A 22,009-nucleotide genomic window follows, 5' to 3' on the forward strand; every position below is an offset into this window, starting at 1 on the left:
GCATACCAGTCATGGGGGAGGTGTGAAATGTTATAGTATGGTTGACTGTTTTTTACATGTGCGGTCGCCCTGTTTCTTCATACTTTCTTAAACAAAGCCAGCCTGTCACAGACACATTAAAAGGAATGAAAAATGCTGATAACCATGCATTCATTTAGATCTCCAACTATGGGAAGCCTACTATCATAGGATGCATTCAGCTCTCATAATGTCTTTGCCCTTGTGTCCTCTCCTGTCACTGTGAGGGAGAACAGCCTTTTGGGGCATTTTTAGAGAGCTGTGTTGGAGTGATGGTGTTTTGAGTTTGGCACACATGCTAAAAAGTAGGGCATCTCTGCTGTGAATATAGCCTAATACATGATCTAGTGGTTGACCGATATGTCTGAGATATCTGGAGAACAGGGTGCCCAATGGCTGAGATGGATGGATGATGGATGGATGAATAAATGGATAAATCAATCTACATTATCTTCCAACTTAAATCAATCATTTAAGATTAGAGTATAAAGAAGAGTTTAAAAAAGTAGTTTAAAATATGCTATTTAAATACTTACTGTATGTGTTTTAATGCATATAATTCCATTAAAAGTATTACTGCCACATTGCAGCCTGTCCTTGATTCATGTGAAGTTTCCTGTTCCATTATTTCTACATCGTTTAAGTGTCCTAGTGTTCATAGTGCCCTGTCTCTCCCTTACAGTCGTTTTTATGAGGCACCTGAAACATTTAATCTGGAAATTGCCTTGTAAAGAAGACCTTCATGTTCAATTATGTCTGTGACATCTGTTATTACAGCTAATTCCAGACACCTGCTCCTGCATTTTCAATATGCTTTTGAATGTGCGTTTTGGCTCATACTTGAGCAGGGCTGCCATTAATCTCCATCAGTCCATTTCCTTGAGGAACCAAGCCGTCTCTCTTGTTCCAGATTAGCCTTTAATCAGGCCTGCTTAGCCCAAGGGCACTGAGGCCCACACCTAGAGCAGAGCAGTAGGGGAGCCCCCCTTTTCAGCCAAAGACTACAAGGGAAAATTTGGATTACACTTTCAGTTAGTTTCTCACCCTCCCTGATACAGTAGCAATGCTTAGCGGGTGGCGCATATATCAGCGAATGAATCAAAGAGGTGAGACTTGGGTCTTTCAGTACTGGTTGGAGTCCATATCTTGGATTGCATTCCATCAAGAAGGCCACAAAAGCTCACTTCATCGACCATACTTAATTAGCTAGATTTGAGTTGATCACCATCCCTTGATTCATTAGAGCACATTCAGATGTATTTTGCCCTCATTAGAGAACAATCCAGTTCAGAATTAAATCTGTTTTATCTTTCTTTAATCAGACCACCTTTCTTTCCTGGCTTTATCTTCCTATTTTGGACAATACTTTGAAATTGGTTTCACTCATCTGATCAAGAACAATTAGAAGCAATGATTATATCTTAAAAAGTAGATTTTGCGCAAGGAAGACCACAATTAAGATGCAAGCAACCCGAGAGTATCCAAGAGATTTGAGCTTGCTAACTGTTCCAGTGCCCTACTTAAATCAGAGGCAAAAATCTGTGACACACACGTGATGCTATCTTCTAGGCAAGATGACTTTGAGCAGCTTCCAGAATGTGCTGATCACTGTCAGGTGTCCTTTGTGATATTTTCGATTGCCCTAATGAACTTTTAACTTCATCCATCATAATGCTTCACTAAGATTAATTAGATACTTCTTATACTGCTAGAAGCTAGCTGTCTTTTAATTCCTTGTAAACAAATATACACAGATTAACAAACTTTTCCTTAAATGGTTTCGAAGAATAGTTGAGGCAGAGTACTGAATACGGCGGGAACAAGTACCTGAGCACTCTGAAGTGACCGCAGTGATTGGTGCAGTGATAATATTGTGATTGTTACACTATGATACTGTATAACAGACTGCATATTGAGGTGCCTTTTTAAAAGTTTAACCATTTTGAACTTGACAAAAGATGAGAATAATCATGGAGCAAGATGCTGAAAGAAACAAGACACGATGCAACGGCCAAAGTGTCCATCTGGCACATGTGACCAACAATAAAAAAATAGTGCTGATGGAACTCGCTCCATTGCCCTCCTTTCTACCTGAAGCACTTAAGTTTGACATAGAGTACACAGCTAATTTATCTTTCAAATACTCAATTTGTCAAAATGACCAAAAAGCAGGGGCCTGGGAAGCTCAGCGAGAATTGATGCTGACTACCACCCCTGGAGTCGCAGGTTCGAATCCAGGGTGTGCAGAGTGACTGCAGCCAGGTCTCTAAGCAACCAAATTGTCCCGGTTGCTAGGGAGGGTAGAGTTACATGGGGTAACCTCCTCGTGGTCGTGATTTAGTGGTTCTCACTCTCAATGGGGCGCTGTGGTAAGTTGTGCGTGGATCGCGGAGAATAGCATGAGCCTCCACACGTGGAGTCTCCACTGTGTCATGCACAACGAGCCATGTGATAAGATGCATGGATTGACTGTCTCAGGCAACTGAGACTAATCCTCCGCCACCTGGATTGAGGTGAGTAACCATGCCACCACGAGGACCTAGTAAATAGTGGGAATTGGGCATTCCAAATTGGGAGAAAAGGGGATAAAAATTAAAAAAATGTAAAAAAATGACCAAGAAGCATGTCCTTAGTAGTGAATGTAATTCAAAGTCATAGTTACTAATGATAATAATGGTACTTCTTTTGTAGACTGCTGATTTATGGCCAGTACTGTAGCCATATGGAGAATGCTCAGAAGACACTGGATGAACTGATCGCCACACGGGAAGATGTCAAGTGTAAAGTGGAGGTGAGCACTTAACATAATCAAGCCCCTTGACTGATGTTAACTGATACACAGATGCTATTAGGCGTTAATCAGTAGAAGTGCTTGAATTCTGTAAAAGCAGTATGATGTTATACATTTTTAATATCACAGATTTGTTTTATGTGTCTGCGGTATGTTGATTGCTGGTTCTTAACCACATGACGTGTGACCAGCATTTCCTTTTATATACACTTTCAATGAGTATGTGTGTAGTCTGTGATTATAATCCTAACCTCTGGGTGGTCTCAAAATACAGCTGAAATCTATAATGCACATAATTTACTAAAATTCATCCATGCAAAATGCAGGTCTGACTCTTAAGCCTGTTTCACACATCTTGTGCCACAACAGGCACACTCTGAGCTTTCACACAGACAGTGTTTTTGTGATTTACCACATTGAGTATTTCCTTTGAGAATGTCCATATTTTATAAAATGTTCAGCGGGAACATTGAGAACTATTCCAGACTTGATCATCACGCTCATGTACTTGTACTCGTAAAAATGCCTTGATACCAAAAACTGATTCCATCTGACGTAATGTCATTCAGTAAACATTTAGCGCTTAAATTAAAACCATGTTATGTTCTAGTGCGATTATGTAACCGCAAAGGCTGTGATTTAATAAGATAAATATATAGTTTGCACGTGCTGCACGCTTCAAAGTGAATTGTGCCAACACCAACTGCTCATACCTTTTAGAGCTTCTTGGCTCATACACGGAAAACACCATCGTGAGCATTGCATGCTCTGTTTGTAGCAGATGACAACGACCAGAGCACTAATTCACTTTGTAGCGTGAGGCACATACAGACTACATATTTATTTAATTAAATAGCAGCCGTTTGCGGTTTAATAATCACACTGGGTCAAGTAGCGACCTGCTTTTCTGGAGGTGAGAAGGTACCGTCAAAATCACAGAAACTGAACATTTCTGCCAAGAAAAAGTGTGACAGAGATATATCACTTCTGTATAGTTATGTGATATTCACTGTAATACTAGTACTACTACTACTTATAATAATAATAATAATAATAATAATAATAAATCAATAGTAATTGTATTATATTTAACCAATATCGCAGATCTGTGATGCTCTGTTATGCAGCACTTTATTTGACAAAAATAATTTCAGTGTTGTATTTTGGATTGTGCTGTGAGGTTCTGTATTTCATTTGATGAAAATAATACAATAATATTATGTATTTATTAATTTTTCTAATTTCATTTGATTAAAGTTTTAATTAATTTATTTATTTAGAAACTATTTTGATAAAAACATTGAAATAAACTGTTGATATGTAATTCAGAAAAAATAAAACAAAAAACAGTTATCGGTATTGGCACATACCAAAAAGGAAGTATTGGTACTTGTGCTCTTTCTAAAAAAAATGGTATCAGGACATCCCTAATTTAAACAATCTTTTTCCAAACAATGGATGAATAGCTTGCTCCAATATGTTGAGTTGCTTTATCATAGTCTATTTTGTGTGCAGTGTGCAACAAAATAAGACTCATCGCCAAAACTACACTGGCTTTGCTATTTCTACGAAAATATGGGCGCCGAAATTAAAACATGCTATAGGCGCAAGATGTGTTAAACAGACCCTCCCAGAGCCCGCTCATGTGGTCAGACCCAGCACTGCGTTCTCCCACAACCAACTGTTGTTGATAATTTTGGGACATGAACTAATTTTGCTCTCTGCTAATGCTTCTCAGAACGCAAAGACTACAGGGCTGTTTGTGCCTGACAGTCAGAGCCGGTGTGGGCTACTTTAATGACTCCAAAAATAAAGACAGGCCAGGGAGGACATTAGTCAGCCATTATTGCCAGGCAGGATTAGAGGAGATTACAAATGAAATAACAGTAATCACAATTACACAATACGCTTGTTGACAAATTCACATAATTATTGTCCAGTTATCTGACACACTAGAAGGGCTTTGTAATCAGGCACAGTGCATTCAGAGTACAGTTATGAGACTTCTTGGAATGAGACGAGAAGCTCTTGGAGTGTATTAGTCAGACATCTCTCATCAGGAAGGACATAGAGTCACTGATAGTCATAGAGAATGATGAACCCCTTCCTCTGTTCTGAATATTAAGCATGATAGTTGAGTAACTCTACCTCCTCATGTGAATGTTGCATGAGAAGAGGGAGATTATATAGAAGGGATTAAATCATAAAGTAAAAACAACAAATCCAGCAGGCAGAGAAAATGCATTATATTCAGCTTTCAAAATTATATATTGTACAGTGTATCAGTTTACACACAAATTGAAATAAATACTGACCCTATGTAATTTTGTAGTATATTTCACTGGTCTTTTTGTGCATGATTCATCAGTGCATGCTTATTCGAAAGAAAATAAAAGTTTTGTAATCTTTCATTCAAATGTAATAACTTTCTTCACTTCTGAAACAACAAGGCTGCGTGAATGTGGGAAAAATAATACAAACCTGTAATGTTATAGTCTAACACATTCACTTTTCACAATCCGATCAAATCCTGAAGGTTAAAATCAAGTATCGGCCTACAATATTTCTCACTGAATCTTGAGTTTCACTAAGAAATATGTCATATTACGAAAGTTAAATAAATTGCGAATGCAGTTTTATGTTGTCCTAATTATGTCAGAATAATGTATCTGTTTAAAATACCACTTTTATTGGTTGTGTATGTGGGTACTTTACAAATAACATGTAGCTTTTTTTTTTATTCTACGTCAAAAATATTGGTTAAAATCTGTATAATATATACAGTATAAGAGAGTGTTTTTTTTTGGGGGGGGGGGTTTCAGGTTCTGTAACTGGTCACCTTTTTTTGTTTTTGTAAACATCTTGTTTGAACAATGCTTTTTGAAATAGTTTTTGATATTATGTAAGTGTAATTATAGCATGTGACACTGTTGAGACTGCACCACATTTCATGTCAACTACGCATGTACAGTATATGTTCTGAGACTTTTAAAACAGTTGTCATGTTGCAATAATCCTCCACAGGAGTGTACTATGAAGGTCCAGGAGGGCAAGTTCAAACTGCAGGATCTCCTGGTGGTCCCCATGCAGAGGGTCCTCAAATACCACCTTCTGCTCAAGGTGAGAACCACTCCACAAGATTCCTTTATCACCACTGCTGAGATATTGAACACCATTTACTAAGAGTATTTATTTCCCAGAGAAAAATGGTATTGCTCATCTCATTTGTGATTTTCCTTTCCTGTGGGTTAAGGTTCAATTTGCCAGTTGGATTGTGTGAATTGAGGACCTTGTTAAACTTCCATTTATTGTGATTTAAAGTTTGAAAGCAGTAGAACGACCCCACCTCCTCCTAACCCCACAACCCTATAAAACATTCAGATTGTTTTACCTCATATAAGCCCAACAAGACCCATGTGGCTCTCCGCAATGGCCAGCCACTGCTAATAGAGATCATGTATAAAACAGGATGACCTGAATGATACAAACCATCATTTATTCACAACAGACATTAATAATGGATACAGAGAGAAAGAGTTTGAGACAGCAGAGAAGGAAGTGGGTGGTTTATATCAGACTGGGGCCCACCATTTTTTCTAAACCTCTGGTTACAGTAACACTGTTTAAATCAGCCATGCTTAAATCATATTATCCACACCCCATTTCATCCCCTCCCACAGCCCCATGCCTCTGCATTAATACACTCGAAACCCGGGGGAGTGTTTACGTGTGTGTTTTGTGCTTGAGATTGCAAGTGCAAGTTCTTGGCTGTTTGTGCAAATGGTCATGCGTGTGTGTGTGTGTGTGTGTGTATTATCATGTGTCTACTTGTGGTTATTTCCAGGAATAGAATGTTTTTAATGTAGAAGTTTTAATTTTTATTGATGTTTGTTAATTTTGCTGTAAGGCACACCTGAGGCATATCTCAAATGACTGGCTTGAAGGATAGTTCTGTGGTTTTCAACTCTTCAGGTTTTTTTTTTTTTTTTTAAGCTTCAAACCTCCGGTTGTTGTAGCTTTCAGCCTATCACTAGAATTAAATTTTTTTAGTTCACTCAGAAACCCAAGTATTTTCTTTGAAAATGAGAAACATGTGGGTCTGCACAGTAAATACTCTGCCCAAAAAATTGTGACACATCTCTCAGAAAGTGTCGGAAGTCACAATGGGCCGTTTAAGAAAACCCATGAAATTTGGTCAAAAATTTGATTATGACTGTTTGCAGTGTTCTATTGTTTTTGATAAAACAAAGTCTCAGCTTTCAAATGTCAATGTTATCATAAAATTCAACCTGTAAAGTTTGTTTTATGCTCTTTAAAGGGATAGTTCATCCAAAAATAGAATTATCTCATCGTTTACTCACCCCAATGTTGTCCCAAACATATATGACTCTCTTTCTACTTCGGAATACAAAGGTATGAGATGATGTTGTCCATTCAGTCCAAGTCAATGGGGTCCCAAATTGTCAAGCTCCAAAAAGGACATAAAGGCAGCATAAAAGTAATCCAAATGACACGAATGGTTTAATCCATGTCTTCTGAAGTGATATGATTGCTTTGAGTGAGAAACAGACCAACATTTCCTTTATAAAAATGTCCTTAATTATATAATTGGAAAGCTGAGACCTTCCTTTTTAGTTTAGTGCATAAAACTTGATATGTGATTCTGGGTCAATGCGACTCAAAACAATGGAGCAGGTCACAGTTTTTGCAAAGCATGCAAGCTATGGACAATTACATATCCTTGAAAACAATCATTTTAATAAAGCATGGGTTAACACTTATATTGTGTCCTGGTCAAAACTGGCCAATTAGCTTACCCTTTTTTTTCTTCTGAAAACTGTAGTTTATTTCATCCAGTTGGAACAAAATCACATTACTTTGTTCACACAGGGCATCTGAACACACAAACATTTTTTAGATCATTTTCATAAAATTTGACTGCTTATATTTTAGTTTGTTACACCTGTGGTATTCCCAGTCTAAAGTGACCGGCCATTGAAAATAAATAGATTAGACTACAAAATACGGAAATATTACATGTTCAGGAGCATCCCAGGCATTTAGATGAGCACATATGTGGATGTGTGTTGGCACACACAAAGTCATCGGACATGTGTGTACACATACACACACACACACACAACATGTGTTGAGCGCCCATTTGTGCATTCATGTACATTTGAGGAATATTTCAAGATCTAATTATCATATTATGTTGTGTTTGGGCTTGTTCGAATCTGGATAGTCTGCTGTAAGTTACGATATGTCATTGTCTATGTTATATGTATTTTTCAGGAAGTAATAAGGAAAAACGTGACAAAAAGACACTCCTGTTTATTATATTTATGTGTTAGTGGAAATTTCATACTCACTGCAGTTTGGCCTCTGAGTGAAACAGGTTTGCTCATTTCATTTTACTAATTGAGACCTTTCCAATGCCTTATTACACATGGCTATCTCATCTTTTTTATGTTTTTACTACTCTGAACATAATTGTTGTGATAACAAATTTGCTAAGCAAATTAAAAAGCATTATTTAAGAATTAGTAGGATCAGCTATGTGCATCGTAAAGTCCATATATATATATAATTTTTTTAAATTTTTTTTTATTTATTTATTTATATATATATATATATATATATATATATATATATATATATATATATATATATATATATATATATATATATGTTCAAAGCCTGTCATAATTATTAAAAAAGAAGTTGACAAAAAGATCTAATGCAATATCTTGGGATAATATATGCAATATGAGAGATTTATTAACAATCTTAGTGGGCCGGTCATTTTTGACCGGGAACACAAAAAGTGATAGCACAAACAAACACAACACAAGGGTTACAAAAACACTGATTCCATCCTTTAACATATACAGCCTAAGCCAATTGATTTGTCAACTGAACAAATTTGGTTTGCTGTCCCTGACATTTTGAACAATAGCTTTCCTCTGTTTTTATTCCTAGATGGATTAGATGGTGCCACACAGAGGCCAATAACATTTTCACAATACTTCATACTTCATATTTAATACTTAAGATACATACTCAATGTATGAATATACTCTATACCATAAACACATACTATATGACATAATGTGTTCCCTATTACAGTACGTGTATGTGCACAGTCCATGCTTTGTGTATGACTCATAATTATGTTGCCTGTTCACAGGAGTTAGTGAGTCACTCAATGGATCGGCCAGAGAGACAGCAGCTTAAGGAGGCACTAGAGGCCATGCAGGTGAGAGCTCTAATGTAACTGACATTTTTACCTTAAGATCTCAGCTTCTTCTGCTTGCAACAGTTAGTTTATAATGTAATCATCCCTAATAATTTTTTGGAAGATTGTTTAGTGTAAAATGATCTCTTGGCTCTTTGTGTCTGAATGGCTTGGAGTTGCTATCTGAGTCTTTTTCTTTTTATTCATCTTTGAAGGACCTGGCCATGTACATCAACGAAGTGAAAAGAGACAACGAAACCCTAAAGAAAATAAGTGAATTTCAGAACTCAATAGAAAATCTGGTAAGTGTTCAGGACTCAACAATAAGGATTTTTTTTCTGATGGCCTAGCTGAACCAGTAATTCTAATTTTTACACCCCACCACAAAAAATACATGTATACTTTTTATTTTAGCAACTAGAGCTATCAAAATTAATGCATTGATGCATGTGATTAATTTAAAATACTTAAAACATGAATTTTTATTTAACACAGTTAACGCATTTTCCAATTTTCACATTAGATACTGACATTTTATTCAGCTCTGACATACACACCATAAACACACACACAACAGCAATCCTGTATCAATGATCAAGTGATGGGAAACACAACTTTTACAGAAAAAACACAGGTGGGAATTGTGACAAAAACAATCAAGTACTTTGCAGCCTTTGTAAGGTGGAATTTAATTACCACAAAAGCACTTCAGGTCTTATCTATCATCTAAAAGCCAAACATACGATAAATGGTACTGATGAGGGATCGCTGTGGTAGGCTAGCTTGTTAAATTTCAACTTTAAACCATTGCCGCTGATCTTTCAAAGCATCAGCTAATGATTATCGGACAATTTTCATATAGTCAACCTTCCACAATTGGAAAACCATGCGATTAATTGCGAATAAACCTTTGAATCAGCTGACAGCACTATTAGCAACATAATTTTAAAAGTGTCAGAAAATTAGATTTTTCATCAAATGTTGTTTTCTTTAAAAAAATAAATAAATAAATAAAAATGATTATTTAATAACAGTTTTATTGCTGAACATTTTACAGCTATAATGTAACACTGTGACAGCTATAAACCTTTTGTTTGGTGGAAAATTATAGCATATGATGCAAACTTGTTTCATGATTTGTTTGATGCTTCCAAGATTATTACAAGTCGTTCTCACAATTTCAGCAAAAGTTCATCAATGTTAGCCAGCTAGATGCTTTATATATTTAAATCAGCAGAATTCGCAACAACAATGTTCAACATGTCACTGAAATCCAAATGTTTTTGTTTGCAAGACACAATGTAATTAATTGTAAATATAATCAAACATAAGACGTAGTGACAACGCAACACATGCCCAATAATGCAAGTGACAGTTCCGCCAACTGGCCCGAATTTCTCTAAACTAGCCCCGGGCCTTCTGGGCATTCTTATTTTTAAGCTCTATTGTCCCTTCACAAAAAGATTACCTGGATGGCTAAACTCTTTGGATCACAGGTTTGACCATTATACTGTGTCCTAAGAAAGCTTGTATCTGCGGTCATGGAATGCTCTTTTCTGCTTGCTGGTCAATTCCTCTTTATCCCCAAACATTTAGTTATTTACAAGCCTCCACCTGCCCCTCGTCTGTCACTTCTGTTTAGTAAAAGAAATCATGAAAGCCTTCAGGCTATGAGCACTGGCAGGACGTGTTTAGGACTGTGTTTAAAGAGAATGAAATCAGTGTATCCTCTGTCAGGGCTAATGTATGAGTTAGTGTATCAGTTCTGGTTTATTTATGTGATGGTCTGTGGCACAGATGATGCCTGCGGCGAACATCAATGAGCCAATGAGGCACGGGACTTAGGGACAAAGACATTCACTGTGGGCTTTGACATGCCTTTAATAGCTCTTAATATAATAGCTACTGTAGCATATAACAAATTATATTGCTTTCGATCTAATTAAAAAAAAAATAATTTTTTGTCAGTAACATCAAAGATACTTGCTAGAAATCTTCTCCATATACTGTTCATCTATGGGGTTTATGGGGCAACTGTTGTACACTTGCCCCATAGACTAGACTTCCATTGTAAATGCCAACTAAGCTTGTTTTTAACAGCATCTGTGGCATCAGTACCACAGAAAATAATTTTGGCTTATCTCAAAAACTGTATCGAAATGCACTTACAATGGAAGTCTATATGCAACTGTTGTACACTTGCCCCATAGACTTCTATCGTAAGTGTCAACAAATTATTTTGGTTTGTTTTAAACAGCATCTGTGGCAACAGTATCACATAAATTATTTTGACTCATACTTCAAAAACAGTTTTATGAAATGCATTTACAATGGAAATCTGTGGGGATACTCTTGTACACTTACTTGCCCCATAGACTTCTATTGTAAGTGTCAACCAATTATTTTGGTTTGTTTTAAACAGCATTAGTGGCATCAGTACCAATACCAAAAACAATGGAAGTTCATGGGGAAACCATTGTACACTTCACCCATAGACTTTTACATTTACATTTATGCATTTGACAGATGCTTATATCCAAAGCAACTTACAGTGCGTTTATGGTCAATATTGTGTCAGTTTATGTGTTCCCTGGGAATCAAACCCATGATCTTGTCGTTGTTAGCGCCATGCTCTACTAATTGAGCCACAGGAACCTTCCTTTGTGAGTGCATAACTGTTGAGCTGTTGAATTAGTCATGCCCCCTCTTTCCAAAACTCCACACTCCAAAGATACTTAATGAGCTTTATTGAGACCGACATTGAGCAGAAATGGTTGTTAAAAACAACAGCAGCAATATAGCCCCTTCAACTGACAACTGTTAGGAACAACATGGCATAATGGCATTAAGCCCAATAATATGCTGCAACTACAATACTATGAGAATGCGCAAAATGATTGACAGACAGAAATCATCAGAGACCGCAGCCCGCGGACACATTTTTGTTTGCTGTTTACAGAGTCTAGTGCTGTCACAGCGACCTGTGAGATATCTCACAACACTTATTTCATTAATATCTTTCAAGGTGTTGGACTTTTTCTTTTTTTTTTCTTTTCTTTTGCGTACCTTTTCATGAAAAATCGCTTACAGCACCTTTAAGATACTTGCAATGTGTCTTCTCCTTATACTGTATAATGGCAACATCTAATGCATAAACCTTTATAATGTATGTTAAAATAATGTTCCAGATTAAATACAATTTAATGTGGATTTAGTACCACAGAAAAATTTTTGATTTATACATCAAAAACGGTGTACAGAAATTCACTTACAATGAAAGTCTATGGGATAAACTAATACAGTTGCCCCATAGACTTTTAATGGTAACCATCAACACATTTTTGTTTTGCTTTTAAAAACTGAAATGATGGGGCCTGGGTAGCTCAGTGAGTATTGACACTGACTACCACCCCTGGAGTCACGAGTTCCAATCCAGGGTGTGCTGAGTGACTCCAGTCAGGTCTCCTAAGCAACCAAATTTGACCGGTTGTAAGTGAGGGTAGAGTCACATGGGGTAACCTCGTCGTGGTCGCGATTAAGTGGTTCTCGCTCTCATTGGGTCACGTGGTAAGTTGTGCGTGGATCACGGAGAGTAGCATGAGCCTCCACATGTTGTGAGTCTCCGCTGTGTCATGCACAGCAAGCCACGTGATAAGATGCACAGATTGACAGTCTCAGAAGCAGAGGCAACTGAGACTTGTCCTCCACCACCTGGATTGAGGTGAGTAACCGCACCACCACGAGGACCTAGTAAGTAGTGGGAATTGGGCACTCCAAATTGGGAGAAAAGGGGATAAAAATTAAAAGAAAAAAAAAACTAGAATGATTCTAAATTATCTGTGTGGTAATTGTAAGCATGTCACAGATGCTGTCAATAGATCTTTTATTTTACCCGGATTATTGCTTTAATAAATACTGCACACAGGATCAAGTGACTATATGCTTGGATGTACAGTATGTCAAAAGTGCTATATCAAATTCTCCAAGCCTTTATACCAATCTAAAAGTATTAATATAGTATTTTGTTGTGTGCAATTGTGTCATACACAGCAGGTGAAGCTGGAAGAGTATGGAAGGCCAAAGATAGATGGAGAGCTGAAAGTGTGTTCTATAGTTAACCGAACCAAACAAGACAGGTACAAGCCACCTTATTTGTACACCAGATTTTCACACGTCTCATACTGTATGCAACAAGAAAATTCACTATACTTTAACAGTAGTTATACGTTAACATTAGTTAATGCTTTAGGTATCATCAGCTACCATTGAACAATCTAACAGCATTTATTAATTTTGTTATTGTTAATTTATGTTTAGTTATTAATGATTTATTGTTCAGAGTTTGTTCTTTTTTTGTTCTGTCACAAAAATTATATTGTGTATCATTCTCTTCTGTATCTAGATACATCTTCCTGTTTGATAAAGTGGTAATTGTATGCAAGAGGAAAGGCTATAATTATGAGTTGAAGGAGATCATTGAACTTCACTTCTACAAGATGTCTGATGACCCCATGAATAACCGTGACATGAAGAAGGTGAGAGTCCTTCAAGTCACCAGTCATCCTGCCTATCTTCAGAATAAACATGCCTGATCAACTAAGGCATAATTTAGCAATTAATTTGCTTTTTTCAAATTTATTCAGGCAATAGTTTTTATATATTGCATCTTAAACATGCAAGGCTAATGGGATTAATCTCATAGTTAACTTGGTGAACAGATAGATTGCATTCACATAGTCTTGTCCTTGAGCATTAAAGCATGATGCTCGTAATTTTAACCACTCAGAAATGATGCACTGCCCTGCTCAGTGCTCTGGCATGTGTATGTAAATTCAGAAAAGCCTATGTTTTCTCCATGAATCTAACAATCAGGAATTTTTGCATGTTTATGAGAATGCATGTGTAACAGGGTGTCTCTCTCTCCCTTTTCTCTCTCTCTCACTCTCTCTCTCTCTCTCTCTTCCTGTAAATCTGTTGTATCTCTTTGCATGCCTACCAGTCGAGTGGAAAAATGGTAAGCCGAAAGCTCATGTTTTCTAAGTAGTCATGTGTGCAAGTATCAAGATTACCTTTCTCTTCTGAAATGTTGTGATCTGTTTCCTGCCATCTCAAGAGATCCACTTCATCTTTACACAGTCAGAATTGAAACTGTCAATTTATTAATGTTAATAAATTGACAGTTTGTTTAAAAAATATATATATATTTACAAAGTTGTCACTTTTCTTGACTCAGATAAAAATTTATGTTGTACTGACTAAGGTCATACAGTTCACACAGGGGGCATTCATGCACCATAAATAGGTAGACGAAGCGCAACAGTATTGAACAGAATGCAGGCAAGGGTTCCCACTGTTATGGAAAACCTAGAAATATCAGGAAATTGTAAAAAGCCACGGAATGCTCAATTTAAGTAATGTTCTGTCTTCAATACAAATTAAGCTTAATCAACAGCATTTGTGGCATAATGTTGATTACCACAAAAAAATAACATTGACTGGCCCCTTGTTTATTTAAAAATTAGGCAAAAATTGCGGTTACTGTAAGGCACTTACAGTGGAAGTGAATGGGGCTAGTCCATACATTTTTAAATACACACTGTTTCAAAAGTATACCAACAAGATGTAAACATTATGCTTGTCAACAGTGTGATAAAATTACATACTGGGTCTAGGAGCTTTAAGTCATCATGAAAACAAAGTTGTAAAATTGGATATAACTTTATACAGATAAGGTAAGCAATTTTAACACACTAAAATCGTTAACATGTATAATGTTTCTTTTAACTGAATTTTATTTTTTAAAATATAACCTCTTCAACTCTGCTGCATTTTAGGCGCTGCAATTTCCACACTCAAATTTAAAAGCTCACCATTTACACAAACTGTGGACTAATTGCCAAAAATTGGTCAAATTTTTTTAGAATTCCATCCACAAAAAAAGACTCCAATTATTCATAAATAATATTGTATATAATCACAATCTTATGATGAATATAATAGATTTTTTTCTAACATTGTAAGTATGTAATTCTGGTTCTGTTCACTCCATATCCCTCAAAAAAGTCTTTTTTTATTCCACTAGATGGCAGCAAGTACTAGAATTTTTTTTTCTCACTATCGTCATTTTTATTCATATCAATTATCACCTTCCATCTCAAAATGCCGATCTAAAATGTAGGTGGTGCTCTAATGTATTTTAGCCCTTACAGATGTGATTGTCCAGAGATATTCAGTCTAATTTCAAGTTCACCCACCACCCCAATTATTTCATAGAATATCTCTGCCTCTGAGTGGACTAGAATCTCAATCTAGGTGTCATTAGAAAGCTGAGGTCCTCCTCTTTGTGGTGATGTATAATCATCAGTAGTTGATTACATATATTTTCAATGATTTAAGTATGCTTTTCCTGCTGGACCACATATATTGTTCTGGACATCTAAGATATAACATTGGATTATTCAGACAAACAAGCTCACAGACAAGTAAAAAAAGACTAATTTGTTAGAAAACTGGTTAAAAGGTTAAAGCAGATATGAAGTTTGTAGCCATTTGGGGCTTACAGCAGCAAAGATTGGTGCAAAAAAGAGACATTTGTATTTGATGTCTTACAGAAATCATATTTCACTTTCACTTTGTAATTCTTTTGAAAATCTTTCGAACTGTGGTATTAGGGCAACAAAGTAAACTGTACAGACACATTTCTGAGAATGAGAGCTTTCATTTGATATGTGATTTGTCTATTTACGTGCTACTTGAAAGACTTATATTAATATTTCTACCCCATTACCTCTAGGTGGCGCTGATTTGTGACGCAAATGTTTCCAGGCCTGATTTTGTTATTTTATGTAACATAAATGCAGATGTGATGGTTATCTATGAAAAGTTCAGATTTTAAACTTTAAAATAACTACATATGCCTGACTTAGCGCCCCCTTTTGGACCCGAAACATTCCTTTAAGTCTATCAACTGTGCTTTGAGTAAAATCTCTATAAAACATTTTTTTTACAAATCCTGATCCAGTAATCCCAAACAACTGGAAATGTTATGAAAAAGTCATGGGAATTCATTGATCAAAAAGTATGGGAATCTTGCACAGATGTCTCGAGATGTGTTTTTCAAGTTGAACTAATTTTAACTTGGCGTGCAATTCATTGCTCAAGACATGATGCAATGGTAAAAGACGCATGTGTACATAGACAAATAATTAAAATATAACACAAATTAAATACAGGAACTTGTCCTGTGTGAACAGCCCCTTACATGCTCGATTTTCCATTAATTGCTGTATCTCTCTCTCCACCATGCCTCCCTCCATCCACAGTGGTCGTATGGCTTCTACCTGATCCATTTGCAGGGAAAACAGGGCTTCCAGTTCTTCTGCAAAACAGAAGACACCAAGCGCAAATGGATGGAGCAGTTTGACATGGCCATGTATGTTAGAACTACATTAGTGTAAAAATGTTACAGTATCTTGCTCTATTGACCCAGATCGCCACATCACATGATTATTAATCCATGCAGGTCAAACATCAAACCCGAAAGAGCCACTGCCAACCAGCACAACTTCCAGATGCACACATTTGAAAAGAACACCAACTGCAGAGTCTGCAAAATGCTGCTAAGGTGAGGACACATACACATTAAACTCCATACCAGAATTATACAGCCAGTCCAGTTGACTGAAACAGGCTTCGACCCATGTTACTGGACTACTGGTCTGACCTTTATTACTGTACATGAGCTGCAAGTTGCTTATTGGCTGTATTCACTCACATGAAATTGTAGAGCAATAACCTAAATTTGCCCCTCTGCACCATAGGTCAGTGTGCACATTGGCTGCTAATTATAATAGTTCAATGTTTCAATTTGTGTGCAAAGTGGCCGGGAACTAGCTGCGAATACATTGGTGTTGCCACTTAATTTTGCAGTTTTTTAGAATAACTGTTAGAATACCCCCAATATTTCATCGAATATCACTTCGTGGACTAGAAGATCAATTTAGGTGTCATTAGAGAGCTCCTCCCTTTGCGATGATGTATAACATTTTATTATCAATTGTCGATAACATATATTTCCGATGATTTGTTAAGCATGCTTTCCCTTCTGGACAACATATTTTGTTCTGGATAGAGATTTGAACAAACTTCTAACCTAAGTATTAAACTTCAGCATGTAACTTTACCACCATAGACTTAAATGATACCTCAAATTGTGCAGCTTTTTGGGGAGAGGTGTGGCTCTTAATTTTCTAAGTGCTGGATGTTAATACAGGCGAAAAGGTCCCATTGACTTACATTGACCTGAGCCATATCTATGGACCAGAATGTCATAGAGACTTGGTGATGGGCTCTTTTGACTTGGGCCAGTAAGCAACCACCCAGAACACCCTAGCAACTGCATAGCAACACTCCAAAAAATCACCCTTAAGTACACCTTATCGACAGCATAGCAATGTCCTGGCAACTACCCATACAACCCTAGCATTCTGGTGGCAACTTTTGCACAGGCGATATTGGGTAAATATGAAAGAGTTTGATCTTTAGTTGGACCTCAGGAAATGAAGATGTATTATTATGTTATTTTGACATTTCTCAGAGCTGCAGCTGGCATAAGACCCAAACACTTCATCATGACTGTTTCTCTGTCTCTATCTCTGTAATACGCTCTTTAGGGGTGTTTTCTACCAGGGTTACTACTGTTCACGCTGTGGGACGGGTGCCCATAAGGAATGTCTGGAGGTTATCACCATCTGCAAAATAAGTGAGTCTCATACAGAGAGCTGCTCCTTGAAAGTGCCCACGTTTGCATTACATCTACTGTAATTAAAGCGATCAGCCACTGACCATGCTCTCTCCCTCTTGCTTTTTATCTATCTCTCTCATTATTATTTCAGGTCCCCATGATTTGGTGAGTTTTAGTGATCTGTACTCATAAACTTCCATCTTTCTGATTACTGCACAAATGTCTGATGAATTTAATCATCCTCTGTCATGGACACTGAAACCAAACTTCCCAGACTTCACCTGTTTGCTATGTTTTATTTAATCTTAAAGTTTGTCCTCAATTTTGAAAAACACTTTAAGCTCTGGATGTCATAAAACATATGCCTGATAAAATCGCATAAAAACTGTTAACACATTGATGTGTATTTAATTGAATTCCCTTGTATCTCTGACAGGAGCCTGGACTTCCACAATCAGGTAAAAAATAAATGAATTAAATGTGATTTTTTTTTTTTTTCTTCTGTCTTCTCTGGTACTAATGTGGTTATGTTGATATGAAAAATTCAGACCCTGCGCACAGCTTTAGGTAAAAGCTCTAAAAACAGAAGTGAACAATATCTAGCACATATGCACAAAATAAATCATACTTCAGCTCTTTGCTGCCATCTAGTGTATGTGTTTAGTGTAGTAAACAGAGTGTAGATGTGTTCTGTATGTAAGAAATGACTTGTAAGGCCTTCATATAGTATTTCATTCATCACATACTTTGCTCTATTAATACTGATTTTATAGGTGTTTGTTTTTGTTTTTTCTGTTCTTAAGGTCCAAAAATGGTGGCCATAAGAAATTACCATGGTACCCCTGCCCCGCCATGCAAGATGCCACTCTGTTTCCAGACAGGAGAAGTCATCGAACTTCTAAAGGGTGATCCAGACACATCGTGGTGGGAGGTATGATGTGTAACATATAGCTCTTCCCTCACAATTTAACATGTTTTCAGGGAAAGTCTATGGCCATACCAAGGGTCCAAAACGTACACTTACCAAATGCAAATGTGATTAATTGGTTTTGGCGAGTTAATTCAATTGATTTGCTAGTCAGTTGGTCAGGTAGCCTTTTTAGGAATTTTAGTAGTATATTCACTGGTTTAAATAGTGATACAAGAACACCCTGTCTACACCGGGTGCATTTGTTGATGTGGCGCAACGGCTTAAGGCTTTCGAAGTGAACATTCTAAATGACGTGCACATAGCACGGATCAATCAGCTGTGAGCTTAAGTAGTCTTCAGCAATGGTTAAATAAAAAAATAACATGTATTCTACTCAATTTTTAACAGAAATCCACAGGTATAAACATTTACTTATAATATTGTTATTATTGTTATTGTTGCTTAAACTGTTTACAAATGTGGTTAGAAACAAAAGATTATTTAAATTAGTAGACCAGAGACCAGAAACATCACAAACTGGCTTATATAGCAGTCAGTATGCTATATAATGTAACAAACAAAATGCATGGCAAAAAGATCCAAACGTATGATATTCGGTAAGTAAAATCATTTTATTTCAGATGGAAGGGTAATAAAGTGGCTGGAGTAGCTCTGCAGCGCATCAGCAATAGAACGGGCATCCGTTTACTGTTGGCGCTACACAAAGCAACGGATACTTCCAGTGTAGACAGCTTCATTGATTATAATGGGATTTTGTCCCGTATTTATTTCGTCAGTTTAAAATCAGAGCTTGTGATGCCCGATTTGTGATTGAATCATTTGCAAAACAATTCAGTTTTCAATTTAGTCTGATTCATTTGGGCCGCTCATTCACTGAATTATTTGGAGCAGTTTCTCATTCAGTAAAACAGTATTTGGAATACTGTAAGAACAAAGAGAAAAAACATACTGGATGAAATGCATACACCGATCAGCCACAACATTAAAACCACTTGCCTAATATTGTGTAGGTCCCCCTCATGCTGCCAAAACAGCGACAACCCGCATCTCAGAATAGCATTCTGAGATGATGTTCTTCTCACCACAATTGTACAGAGCGGTTATCTGAGTTAATGTAGACTTTGTCTGTTCGAACCAGTCTGGCCATTGTCTGTTGACCTCTCTCATCAACAAGGCGTTTCCATCCGCAGAACTGCGGTGTATTTAACTACAATCAACTGAAACAAAAGGCTACTTTTTTGAGAGGTAACTTTGAGAAACTTCAACTAGTGCAGTGTTATGTGAAAGTTCACACCGAAGTGATTTTGCGTCTGCACACACTGTTTTTCAATTGTTTTCCTATATGAGCTAGATGGATGTTGTTGACTGCTGCACAGCGTTCGTGGTGTCTTTAGCATCTCTCACAGGGTCGCTGCATTTTTAGATGTCGAGATGCCGAGACACCTGTGTCCTTCTCAGGTTTCCTGTTCCACTGCGTTTTGCTTTTTTTTAGCACAAGAATGAGGTATGCCTGAAGGGTCTCTTAAGTCTTTTAGAAATACTTTAGCCAATATTTACATAAATGCTACACATACTCAAGAAAAATCATGCTTATCTCAAAGTCACCAGAATTTAACATTTTGGTGTTTTTGAAAAAAAAAAATTATCCTGGGGGACAGTGCCCCCAGACCTCCCTATACAATAAGGGTGCACTTCTTTACTTCGTCAGGCTACTGTGCATTCCCTGAGAAGAAATCCTTCAGGCACCCCTGGTTATATCACCTAAAACATTTATTCTGTGAAATATAATTAATAAACACAATCATTACCATAAAATAATAGTAATAATAATACTATCTACTTTATAAAAAAATACCAACAACCATGAATGTTTTATTTAAACAGTAAAACAACCTTTGGTGATGCTAATAAAGAGTTAAAAATTAGAAGCTGTGTGTGTATTCCTCTGTAAGCTCAATAGATCATATTAAAGAGCTGATTTCATACATACAGTGATTTCTGTAGATTGATACTGTAGATTAGTGTTATAAACTGCACATCTTTCAAAGAATTCTGGAGAGAGGAATGTATTATGTTAGAGGAACCCTGAGGGTGTAATTGTCTCTCACTGATTAATTCAGATCAAATCAAGGAGATACAAACGGTCTAATAAAAAAGATCAGTGGCATCAATGGCAACATTTTATTTCGTAGTGTTTTTTTTTTTTTTTTTTTACCCCATTTACCCCAGCCCGCAGACACATTTTTGTTTGCTGTTTACAGAGTCTAGATCTGTCACAGAGAGATCTCACGACACTTATTTCATTTATATCTTTCAGGTAGTAGAAAATATATTTGCAAACATTTCCATGAACAAATCGCTTACAGCACCTTTAAGATGGGTCTTGACCATTTGGTATGGTGCAAGTTTGCATAATAACAGAGAGATTATAGTATGCTGTGACCTGTGCTGTTTGCCGTAAATATGCTTGGGGAATAACAGCTAAATAATTCCTTTGTCAAAAGGGCCAACAATTTTCTAAAAACAAAATCATGCAAAATACAGTTTAGATTATGTAAATTACCCTCTATTGGCATTACCCAAAGATATGTTAATTTTGGACACTGGCCATACTATAGTTGGTGTACTTTAACCTCCAGCCATGTTTTGTTTTGTTTTCATGTGGCTTGCAATCATTCATTTAGTAATCTTTACTTCTCAATCTTTGTGTTTACCCCTCAGGGCAAGCTCATTCAAACCCTAAAGACTGGCTTCTTCCCAAGTTCCAGTGTGAAACCATGCCTTGACCCTAAGGTACTGCTTTTTAAAAACAAAATATTTTTTAACATTAATATATTTGAGGGGCCTGGGTAGCTCAGCGAATATTGACACTGACTACCATCCCTGGAGTCATGAGTTCGAATCCAGGGCGTGCTGAGTGACTCCAGCCAGGTCTCCCAAGCAACCAAATTGGCCCAGTTGCTAGGAAGGGTAGAGTCACATGGGATAACCTCCTTGTGGTCGCTATAATGTGGTTTATATTTTTTCTTTTTTTTTTTTTTTTTTTCTCTACAGCCTTTCCAGTCATTTTCCAGCCGTCAGTCCTCCAGAGAGACGGATTACTACGTTTATCCCTGGTATCTCATCCTATTCTAGAGAACATTGATTTTCCATTCTGACCACTTTACAACAGCAAGCTACAACATGATTTTGTTTTAATATACAGTATGATTCACAGTCTCGTAAGTGCATTATACATTACCCTGTCAAACAATGAATGATGTGATAGGCAGCTTGTATAATGTGATA

The 22,009-nt window shown here is 36.8% G+C and overlaps 1 protein-coding gene across 3 annotated transcripts in view; it reads left to right on the forward strand.

The window, feature by feature from the left end:
- The window catches only part of LOC127428938 (guanine nucleotide exchange factor VAV2-like), a 279,483-nt gene that overhangs the window by 250,338 nt on the left and 7,136 nt on the right, over window positions 1–22,009 (forward strand). For 2 of the 3 annotated variants that reach the window (XM_051677628.1, XM_051677629.1), the window contains exons 9-23: window positions 2,710–2,809; window positions 5,834–5,929; window positions 9,000–9,068; window positions 9,263–9,349; window positions 13,098–13,183; window positions 13,450–13,582; window positions 14,047–14,061; window positions 16,370–16,479; window positions 16,570–16,671; window positions 17,720–17,808; window positions 17,942–17,955; window positions 18,227–18,248; window positions 18,594–18,721; window positions 21,443–21,514; window positions 21,776–21,837. In XM_051677628.1, coding sequence (XP_051533588.1) covers window positions 2,710–2,809; window positions 5,834–5,929; window positions 9,000–9,068; window positions 9,263–9,349; window positions 13,098–13,183; window positions 13,450–13,582; window positions 14,047–14,061; window positions 16,370–16,479; window positions 16,570–16,671; window positions 17,720–17,808; window positions 17,942–17,955; window positions 18,227–18,248; window positions 18,594–18,721; window positions 21,443–21,514; window positions 21,776–21,837 — 1,185 coding nt within the window. The remainder of the gene's footprint in view (window positions 1–2,709; window positions 2,810–5,833; window positions 5,930–8,999; window positions 9,069–9,262; window positions 9,350–13,097; window positions 13,184–13,449; window positions 13,583–14,046; window positions 14,062–16,369; window positions 16,480–16,569; window positions 16,672–17,719; window positions 17,809–17,941; window positions 17,956–18,226; window positions 18,249–18,593; window positions 18,722–21,442; window positions 21,515–21,775; window positions 21,838–22,009) is intronic. The other variant, XM_051677630.1, reaches the window with a different exon arrangement.

Source organism: Myxocyprinus asiaticus, chromosome 38 (genome assembly GCF_019703515.2).
Source record: "Myxocyprinus asiaticus isolate MX2 ecotype Aquarium Trade chromosome 38, UBuf_Myxa_2, whole genome shotgun sequence".
Lineage (NCBI taxonomy): Eukaryota > Metazoa > Chordata > Actinopteri > Cypriniformes > Catostomidae > Myxocyprinus > Myxocyprinus asiaticus.